At 42.1% G+C, this 10,000-nt stretch overlaps 1 protein-coding gene across 2 annotated transcripts in view; it reads left to right on the top strand.

The window, feature by feature from the left end:
* Positions 1 to 9,171, top strand: part of LOC125039439 (ovalbumin-related protein X-like) — an 11,292-nt gene extending 2,121 nt beyond the window's left edge. Inside the window, exons 1-6 of one of the 2 annotated variants that reach the window (XM_047633365.1) lie at positions 178 to 365; positions 6,181 to 6,516; positions 6,626 to 7,002; positions 7,438 to 7,661; positions 7,883 to 8,036; positions 8,589 to 9,171. In XM_047633365.1, the coding sequence (XP_047489321.1) occupies positions 328 to 365; positions 6,181 to 6,516; positions 6,626 to 7,002; positions 7,438 to 7,661; positions 7,883 to 8,036; positions 8,589 to 8,716 (1,257 nt within the window). In that variant the 5' untranslated portion in view covers positions 178 to 327 and the 3' untranslated portion in view covers positions 8,717 to 9,171. Of the gene's footprint in view, positions 1 to 177; positions 366 to 6,180; positions 6,517 to 6,625; positions 7,003 to 7,437; positions 7,662 to 7,882; positions 8,037 to 8,588 lie in introns of those variants that run through there. The other variant, XM_047633366.1, reaches the window with a different exon arrangement.
* The last annotated feature ends 829 nt before the right edge of the window (positions 9,172 to 10,000 follow it).

Raw genomic sequence — 10,000 nt, 5'->3', positions numbered from 1 at the left:
TATCGGAACTGACTTTAAATCCATTTGAATAACAAATCCACAATTATCTCTATCCCGCAGCCTTCTATTAACCAACCGGTATAGCAACTGTGAATTAAGGTCAAAATGTCGTCCCCGCCACGATTTCAAAACCCTTCTTAAGTCAAATGACTAATGCCATATCACTGAATGTCACGGACCTCGCGTAGAAGTCGTAACCAAACAAGATAGAGCAGCTGTCTCATCTTTAGAATCTCGGTGAACCTTGGCTTCAGCACCACCGGATTTCCTGCCGACTTCAACCTCTGATTACTGTTATATTTTTAAGCCAGCAGTAAGGTGGTGGGCATGACATATAGAGGTCCCTTCTTTTTCTTTCTCTCTTGGTAAGAATCTTTGTATAGGTGTTAATGTCCCTCTCGAATTAACGGAAATTACGGTGGGTGTTTGATGATAAGCCTAAGTAGGAAAGAGAGAAAGAGTGAGAGACAAACAGAGACAAGGGGGGGGAGGGAGACATTTGTTTTTTTGCCTGTCCTTTATTATCGCTAACTCACGGCATACACATCCGCTGAATTTGATAAAACAGAAGCCATTCCGAGCCTATCAGGTAAGACGATCTGGGTCAGTACCATTCGGTCTCTTTTCTTGGTGTAGGGGATGGTGGTGCTCATTGATGATTAACGAATTTCTTAGTGATTAATTTACGGTAATCATGTTAAGAGATGATTCGCGCGGCCTCGCCAATGTTGTCTTTAGTCATAAATATAATAAGCTAAATTTGATAAGATTATCAAGGAAGTTGTACAAGTAGCAGTTATAATATATGTTCAAGAACACGTGATAATGATAATATATATTACGAACGGAAAGAGAAACTTTCTGTTTTGTAAAATTTTTGTGACCATGATCCATATCGCACAAAGAGAAAATGTGTAAATGTAAAAAAAAAGAATAATCAGCTTATTTTTCTCATATTATGAAATAAAACATGTTTTCTGTGTTTTACGTGTAACGCTTTACCAAAAGGTCGAGGCAAAGTGCATGTAGGATGCATGACACCGAGGACGTCCCCTGGCCTTTGTTAGGACTCGCGTGTGCACAAGGAAGCATAAAAACCAAAAATACACAAACAAACCCACTATGAAGAACTAGACAGTCAGAGGACGGGGGGGGGGGGGGGGGGAGGCCTTTCTGGTTTGATGCTGTTTTATATCATTATTTTTCTTTATAAGCTAGACTGTTCATTATTTTTATAGCGACGAGAAGCTCATGCAAGAAGACAAATATACTTGATCTTAAAAATAGCTCTTGTGGAAAGTATTTTGACGTCAGCAATTGCATGATAGTGATCGTTATCATTATTACATTTACTTGTATTCTTATTATTTTTTGTTTTTCTATTTTTTTAAATAATAGTCCATATCATTAGAGATGTTATTATCAGTGATTGTACAATTGTCTACATAAACTGGGGATTGTTATGTAATTAGTGCCGTATATTCATCCATATGCTCCCCATTTTATATGTTAAGATAAAGTTTTGAAAATTCTTTAACGTAAATACATCTTTTCTTAATCACCTCTGTCTTACACGATTTTTTGTCGGTCGTAGCTAATGACCGTTCCCTAGTCGCCTGCCCTTAAGGGATACGGTTAATTAGGTAACTGTCAGCGCGTTTTGAGCTGAATGAGGAAATGTCGTTATTGCTGTTATTGTTATTAGTGTTATCATTGTTGTCGTTCCAGTTATTAGTACTATTGTTGTTGTTCCAGTTATTAGTACTATTGTTGCTCCAGTCATGATTGTTATTGTCATTGTTATTATTATTATTATTATTATTTTACGATTATTATGATTATTACGTCATTATTTTTACCACTACTAGTACAAGCTTGACCCGTGGAATGTCCAAGGAACATAAAGATTAAAAGGTACTGCTCCCCTCCTCTCGCCCTCTTCAGCCTCCTCCTTCCACTTCTCCCCTCCTCTCTCCCATTTCCTTTCCCTCTCCCTCTACCTTTCCCATTCTCGCTCTTCCACCCCCTCTCCCTCCCTAATCTTCCCTAAATTCGCTCCTGCCCTCCCTCTTCTCTCCTTAACCCCCCCCCCCCACCTCCTTCGCTCCTTACACCTTCCCTCAATCTCATCCCCCTTTTCTCTCTGACCCTCTTCCTTCTACCTCTCGCCTACTCTCTCCATTCCCTTATCTTCTCCCTCTTTCTCTCCCTCCCTCTTTCCCGCTCCCTCCCCCTTTCCTTTTCCCTCTCCCTTCCCCGTATCCTATCCCTGTCTGCCACCCCAATTCATTCTCAAATCTTTTGTAGAAAATATATGAATGAGAATGAATGTCTTTACAGTGCAAGGGGTGTGTTTGACCGGTTTCGATTATATCTTCGTCAGAAATACGTGTATTACTAACGAAGATGTAATCGAAACGCGCCATGTTCACACCATGTTCACATTTTTTTTTTTTTTTTTTTTTACATTTGTTGCAAGGAACACGGCTCGTCTTCCTGAAGGTCACCCCCCCCCTCCCCTCCCACTTCAAGCCCTACACCAGCCCCCTCCCACTTTCATCTTCTCCCTCCTTCACCTCCCCCACCTCCTTCGCTCCCTTCTCCTCCTCCCTCCCTCCCTCACCCTTTTTCCTCTCTAAACTCCCTCTTTCTCCGCCTTCCCTTCCCCCTTTCCTCTTCACTCCCCTTCCTTTTCCTTGCCCCTCCCATTCCATATCTCCATTTTCTCTTCTAGCCCCCTTCATCCCCTTTCTCCCTCCCACCTTCCTTCTTACCCTTGTTCTCTCCTTCCCCTCCTTCTTTCTTTCTTTATATTCCCCCTCAGATAGTCATGTAAATAATACATGTGCATAAACTGGCGGTCTAAGATGATTGATAGTGACAACAACAACAATAATAATGATTACGATAAGAATGATGATGATAATAATAATGATTATGTGAAAATGATAACAGCAAAGACGATAACAATAACAATAAATATAATAATACTAAGAATAGGATTCTAATAGCTTCGTAATATGATGCCTCTATGTCGTTCATCGGTATTTATGTTGTCAATTATAACCTCATTTATACTTAAAAATGTAGTGACTTCAACTTCAGGCTTTCCGTGCCCTTTTTACATTCCAATAAAGTGACTTCAGCTCTTCAGGTTTATTATATAGATTATCATTATCATTAATATTACCATTATCAGCATCATTTTTATCAGCATCATTATCATTATACTCCTCTTCCTTTTCCTCTCCATCGTCATCCTCCTCCTCCACCTCCCCCTCTTCCCCATTCCTCTTTTCCCTCCCTCCCCCCTCCCTTTCCACCTACCCCCTTCCTCTTTTCTCTCTCTCTCCTCCTTCTCTTCCCTCCCTCCCCATCCCTTTCCACCTCCCCCTCCCCCTTCCTATTCTCCCTCCCCCTCCCCTTCCCCTTCCCCCTTCCCCCTTCCCTCTCCCTTCCTCCCCCTCCCTATCCCCTTACCCCTTCCTCTTCTCCCTCCCTCCCTTTCTACCTCACCCTCCCCATTCCTCTTTTCCCTCCCTCCACTTCTCCTTCCCCTTCCTCTTCCTCTTCCTCTTTCCCAATCCCCAATCCTCCCTCCCCCTCCCTTTCCACCTCCCCCCTCCCCATTTCTCATTTCCCTCCCTCCCTCCGAGTCCCTCCCCATCCCTCCCTTCCCCTTCCTCTTTCCCCACCCTCCCCTTCTTATCTGAAGTTCTGAGGGATTGCGTGATTGCGGAAAATATGTCTGACAAAACCCGTCGAGAGCGATCAGTGTGGTCATCAATTCTCTGTAATGTGTGTGAGTAAGAGTCAGGGTCTAAACTCAGTGGTGAATGAGTTTGACGCTGCCCTTGTATTATTTGTGTTATTTGATATTATTTTGTTACTTTTTGTTTTGGGTTATTTTTGTTATTGTTGTTGTTGTTGTTTTTTGTTGTAGTTGTTATAATTGCTTTCATTATTGTTGCTGTTCTTATTATTGCTGTTATTACTACCATTATTATTGTCACCATTTTCATTATCATCATTATATTATTATTATTATCATCATCACTATTACCGTCACCATCATTATCATCTTCATCACCACCACCACCATCATCAGCCGATGCTGTTATCTTTTTATTTGTACCCAACATCCCTTAGCCTCGCGCAAAAGAAAATGATAATATGCAAAAACACAATTGTAACTTCTTGTCACATGACGGGCCCTTGTATAGCAGGTGGGGGGGGGGGGGGGGGGGAGATGAAAAAAGTCGGAAGAGAGGGAAGATGTTGGGATGAGAAGGAAAGAGAAGAGGGGGGAAAGAGGGAGGCAGAAGGAGGGAAGAGGAGGGAGGGAGAAGGAGGGAAGAGGAGGGTGGGAGATGGGGCAAGAAAGAGAAGAAGAAAACGACTTTTTTTCCGTTTCCGGCTTGTCATTTGGGATTCCGGAAGGTGAAAGGGTTGCTGGGTATCAGAATGGACATTAGAAAGCTAGTTTGGTAACTGGATAATCAGGATGGTTATTGGATTGATTAGGAATGGGCGGGAAATTACGGGCATGCGAACCGAGGAGCTGGGTTTCCCGACTGCCAGTCAGACTTGGCCGACGGAGCAGCTTGCCCAACCTGGTTCCTGTTGCGGGGGAGGGGGGGGGCGGCGGTGATGTCATTGGGAAATCGTCGTGGTGTTTGCTTGCATGTGAGGGACTATTGAAATAATCTCTGTCTCTGTCTGTCTATGTCTGCCTCTGTCTCTGTCTATGTCTCTGTCTATGTCTCTGTCTATGTCTCTCTCAGTGTCTCTCTCTGTGTCTCTGTCTCTCTTTCTCTCTCTCTGTCTATGTCTCTCTCAGTGTCTCTCTCTGTGTCTCTGTCTCTCTTTCTCTCTCTCTCTCTCTCTCTCTCTCTCTCTCTCTCTCTCTCTCTCTCTCTCTCTCTCTCTCTCTCTCTCTCTCTCTCTTCTCTCTCTCTCTCTCTCTCTCTCTTCTCTCTCTCTCTCTCTCTCTCTCTCTCTCTCTCTCTCTCTCTCTCTCTCTCTCTCTCTCTCTCTCTCTCTCTCTCTCTCTCTCTCTCTCTAGCTCTCTCTCTCTAGCTCTCTCTCTCTAGCTCTCTCTCTCTAGCTCTCTCTCTAGCTCTCTCTCTCTCTCTGTTATATATATATATACACTGTATATGTAAACATACATACATATTATATATACACACATACATACATACATACATATACATATATACACACATACATATATATACACATACATATATGTACACACATATATATATATACATATACATGTGTGTGTGTGTGTGTGTGTGTGTGTGTGTGTGTGTGTGTGTGTGTGTGTGTGTGTGTGTGTGTGTGTGTGTGTGTGTGTGTGTGTGTACATATTATGTATGTATATGTGTGTATATGTATGTGTGTGTATATGTATGTATGTGTGTATATATATATATATATATATATATATATATATATATATATTTATATTACACACTAGTCACACACACGCGCGTGCGCACGTCTCATCAGACGTAATAAATAGTGAAATGGATGGGGTGAATCTGATAAGAAACTCTTGGCATGTTCGAAAGGTTCCGTTGTTTCATATTATCTTTACTGTACACATTACTGCGTTTACATTTGCTGTATACATAGAAGTACATATGAGTGTGCGCGTGTGTATACATGTGTGCTTATCTCCCTCTCTGTCGTGAATGTATTCTTCTGCGGTCATAGTTCTGAGTCACTCAGGTGATGCGGCCTTGACTACTTCCGCCTCTCATCATCTCTTATTTGTTTACGGCAAGATTTCCGTGTGACGCTGACTGCAGTACGTCGTTAGGCGATCTTTTTTACTTCCTCGGTCTAAGGGAGAGGTCGCTGCATGTGCTAGAACGGGAATACTCTCTCCGCCTGATAGATTTTCCTCTGTAATTCTCTCTATCACTGTCTTTCTCTTCATTTTCCTCTTTTACTCCCTCTACACCATCTCTGTATACGTCTACTTACGCTATTCTGACATGGATTGTTGTAATTTACAGGATAAAGAGAATCTATAATATTCTAAGAAAAAAAAAATCGTGTATAATTTTATGCTTACTTTTAACCGTAACAAGTACGTATTGGTGGGTGGATCTTTAAGTGTGAAAAGCCTGTTTAGTTGTTAAATAAATAACCCTCCTTGTCCTGCAGCAAGATGAATGCGAGGGGCGTTGTGGTGGCGATGGCCGTGTCTGCGGCGCTGGTAGCCGTGTGTGGCGGCCAGATCAACCGGTGCTTCCCCGGCGAGAAGCTAGAGTTTGCCGAAGCGGAGTTTTCCGGCCGCGTCGAGCTGTTCGGGCTGAGCCTCTTCCAGCAGCTGAGCCAGTCCGTGCAGGGGAATCTTTTCATTTCCCCGTACAGCATCTGGAGCGCGCTCACCCTCTCCTACTTCGGGTCCGAGGGCAAGACGAGGGAGCAGTTGGAGAACGCTCTTAATCTGAAGAGCAAGACTCACACTTACTTCAACTGGGGAGGTCTGAGATTGTTGTGAGTGTCTTCCAAGGTCTCCTGTACTATGAGTAATGGACATATTGCTTTCCTTGTGTTCTTATATCTTATACGTCGTTCACGATTCCTTTATCTACCATGCCCCCAGACTCCTCAGAAGCCCCGAAGGTGAAGGGATGACCTTTAACAGCCTGAACAGAGCGTATATGAACGAAAAACTCAACCTGAACCGCTGCGTCTCCAACATTCTGCCCGACCTTCAGCTGATGGACTTCAGCCGGCCTAGCGTTGCCGTCGAGACCATTAATAACGATGTGAGCTTAGCAACAGAGGGCAGGATCAAGAATTTCATCGACAACCTCCTTCCTAACACTAACTTTGTGCTCATCAACGCCGTGTTCTTCAAGGGTCTCTGGCAGTCGCAATTCGTGGTCGAACAAACCCGCACGCAGGAATTCCTCATTCCACCTGGGAGGTCTGGCGGAAATGTCCAGATGATGTCTCAGTCAGCCAAATTCAATTATGGTAAGTATTTTCTCTCTCCTCTCTCTCTCCTCTCTCTCTCCCTCTCTCTCTCTCTCTCTCTCTCTCTCTCTCTCTCTCTCTCTCTCCTCTCTCTCTCCTCCTCTCTCTCCTCTCTCTCTCCTCCCTCCCTCCCTCCCTCCCTCCCTCCTCCCTCCTCCCTCCCTCCCTCCCTCCTTATATTTTTGTTGAAGAAATTTACCACTGATTGATTTTGAAACTATACTGTGGTTTTGTTTGTATATCGAATGGACAAAGGTGTGTCCGCAATAATTATTAGGTAAATATATTTGAATAACACATACATACAAAAGCACACGCAGCCACACCCACACCCACACCTAAACACACACCCCTAATCACACACACACACCTACCCCCCCCCCCCCTCCCACACACACACATATAAATATATAAGAAAACCCATTTGTCCTGTAGGTAACGTGCCGTCCCTGGGGGCCAAGATCTTGGAGCTGCCATACGAGAACTCCACCGTCTCCATGTTCATCCTGCTGCCCGACGACATCAGCACGGACTCCATCACCACAAACCTCACGCGAGACACTCTCAAGGATGCCATTGGGTTGATGTCCGAAGAGATGGTGAACGTTGGCCTCCCTAGATTCAACATGACAACTAGAATTGAAAGCGAGCTGAAGAATGTAAGTTCTCTTCGTCGATGTGGTATTGAATATACAGTAGCAGCGGGAGTGTACTGTGTGTTATATTTTTACTGTAGGGATAATGGTTAATGTACCGGTATATATAAGTAGCACTACGAATCAGGTTTTCCCTAACCAAGAATAGGCCCATTTAATAGCCATATCGAAGACCCTATGTGAATTCAAGCTTCCTGAGTTCCACCCTTCTCTCTCGCTTCCAGAGCTTGGAGAGCTTGGGCATCGTTGACTTGTTCGTGCCCAGCGTCGCCAACCTGACGGCCTTCGATCGCTTCGCCAACTTGAATGTGGACGAAGCCATCCATCAGGCGACGGTCGAAGTCACCGAAGAGGGCACGGTCGCCACGGCAGCCACAGGTCAGTACGCGGGGAGGAAAGGGAAGGAAAAGGAGAGGAATAGGGGTTGGTGGGGAGGGGGTGGGGAGAAAGAAAGGGAAGGGAAGGAAAATAATGGAGGTGGGGAGTAAGGAAATAGAACAGGAAGGAAAAGAAGAGTAATGAGGGTAGGGAGTAAGAAACGGGAAGGAAAGAAAAAATAATGGGGGTGGAAAGAAGGAAAGGAAACGACGAGGAATGGGGTTGAGGGTCAGGAAAAGGAATGAAAATGGAAAGAAAGGGAGAGAAATGAGAGTGGGTAGTAAGGAAGGAAAAGGGAATGAAAGATTGGGCGACATACACAAATTAGTGACTTTTTTCTTCTTCTTTTTTTGGGGGGGTGGGAGGGTAAACTAATTGTTTAACTAATCTAAACTTCCCCTCAGTCAGCCTGGCAGTAAATAAAAAAGTAAACATCACCTTGACTAGATAGATAGTAGATATATCAAAATAATAAAATATGGATATACATAATAGATGCAATATGTTATGTAATATAAGCTTATATATGTTCTCTATCTAAAAAAATACCAGGTCTGATCAACACGAGAGTGGGCATCGTGCCAAAGTCGTTCGTGTGCAACCGGCCGTTCGTTTTCCTCATCTACAACAAGGTTCTCGGCATAACTCTCTTCGCGGGACGCTACTCAACGCCTACGTAGTGAGAGCAAAAACAGGAATGGAGAAAACTTGCCAGAAGAAAACTTAAATGTGTTACAGGTAGAAAAGAACATTTTGATTCACTAGCACTCACAGAGAAATAATTTGAGGACTAAATTTTCAGACAGAAAGGATCGGAGGGAATTAATGGCTCGTTAGAAAAGAACAAGGTTTTATGCACTAAAGAACATTCTGAATCCGTGGCTCACAAAGAAACCACAAACTACAAAATTTCCGATGTTTTTCACCTTGCATGTGTGAAATAATTAAACTGAGAGGTGGTATCAGTGGAAAATTGTCATGTATGATTTTTTGTAATGCACTCATTTATTTCTAAGCTCTTTGCCATAAAGAAATGCAAGGAAATACCATTTATATAATGTGTGGAATAGGTAATTTATGCCTCTGAATATTTATCAGTACTTGAACCAATGTAAAATATAAGTATTTTTATTCTCATGTTTCTTTTACTTACCCGAGTTTCCCATTATATAACGTAAAAAAAAAAATATATATGTGCATTACTGACACCAGGTACACATCTTAATTCTTATGTTTGGTAGAGATTTTCATTTCTACAAGCATAATATCATCAGGAAACTATTTATGCTATGCTTGGAAAATGATAGGAATTCTATGGACATTAATTTTTACCAGCGACTAGATGTTGCACGAACCCTTCTTGAAACCAACGGCTGGAGTGAAACACGATGCCATGACCTTCAAGGCTATGTCTTGCTTAAAAGTTTCTGCTGCCTTCTATAAATTAAGACTTATCTGAAAGGTCTACAAAGGATACTATAAGGTAAATTCATTTTTATTTCTAAGAATATCAATGTGTAACATTTTGAGATACATAAATAGTAGTTCACTCATTTGTTCTCGCAAAGATATCATGATTGTGTGGGTATCATATTACTATGATTTTAACATTTCATTTAAAGTATCACAGTAAAATCATTACAAAGCGTGAGCATTGCAGATATCTAATTTGTTCATAATCCCCTGACTACAAAAACTAAAAAATAAGCTTATAAATAGCTTTGTCCTATTATCTCTTTATAACATGTATTTATATATATTTATCATATAAAGTATCTCATATTTAAATAAATCTTTAAAACAAACCAACTTGTAAAAATCACATAATAATATTTTACTTCAAAATAATGTTCAAACTATATGGTTCACATCCTGAGAATATTAAATCTCCAGTTTCTGGTTATATCTGAAAACCCTTATTAAAAGATAACAAGTAAGAAAAATAACAAGGTGCCCTGTATGTA

Source organism: Penaeus chinensis, chromosome 27, assembly GCF_019202785.1.
Source record: "Penaeus chinensis breed Huanghai No. 1 chromosome 27, ASM1920278v2, whole genome shotgun sequence".
Classification (NCBI taxonomy): domain Eukaryota; kingdom Metazoa; phylum Arthropoda; class Malacostraca; order Decapoda; family Penaeidae; genus Penaeus; species Penaeus chinensis.
This window is presented reverse-complemented; position numbering and strand designations above follow the sequence as displayed.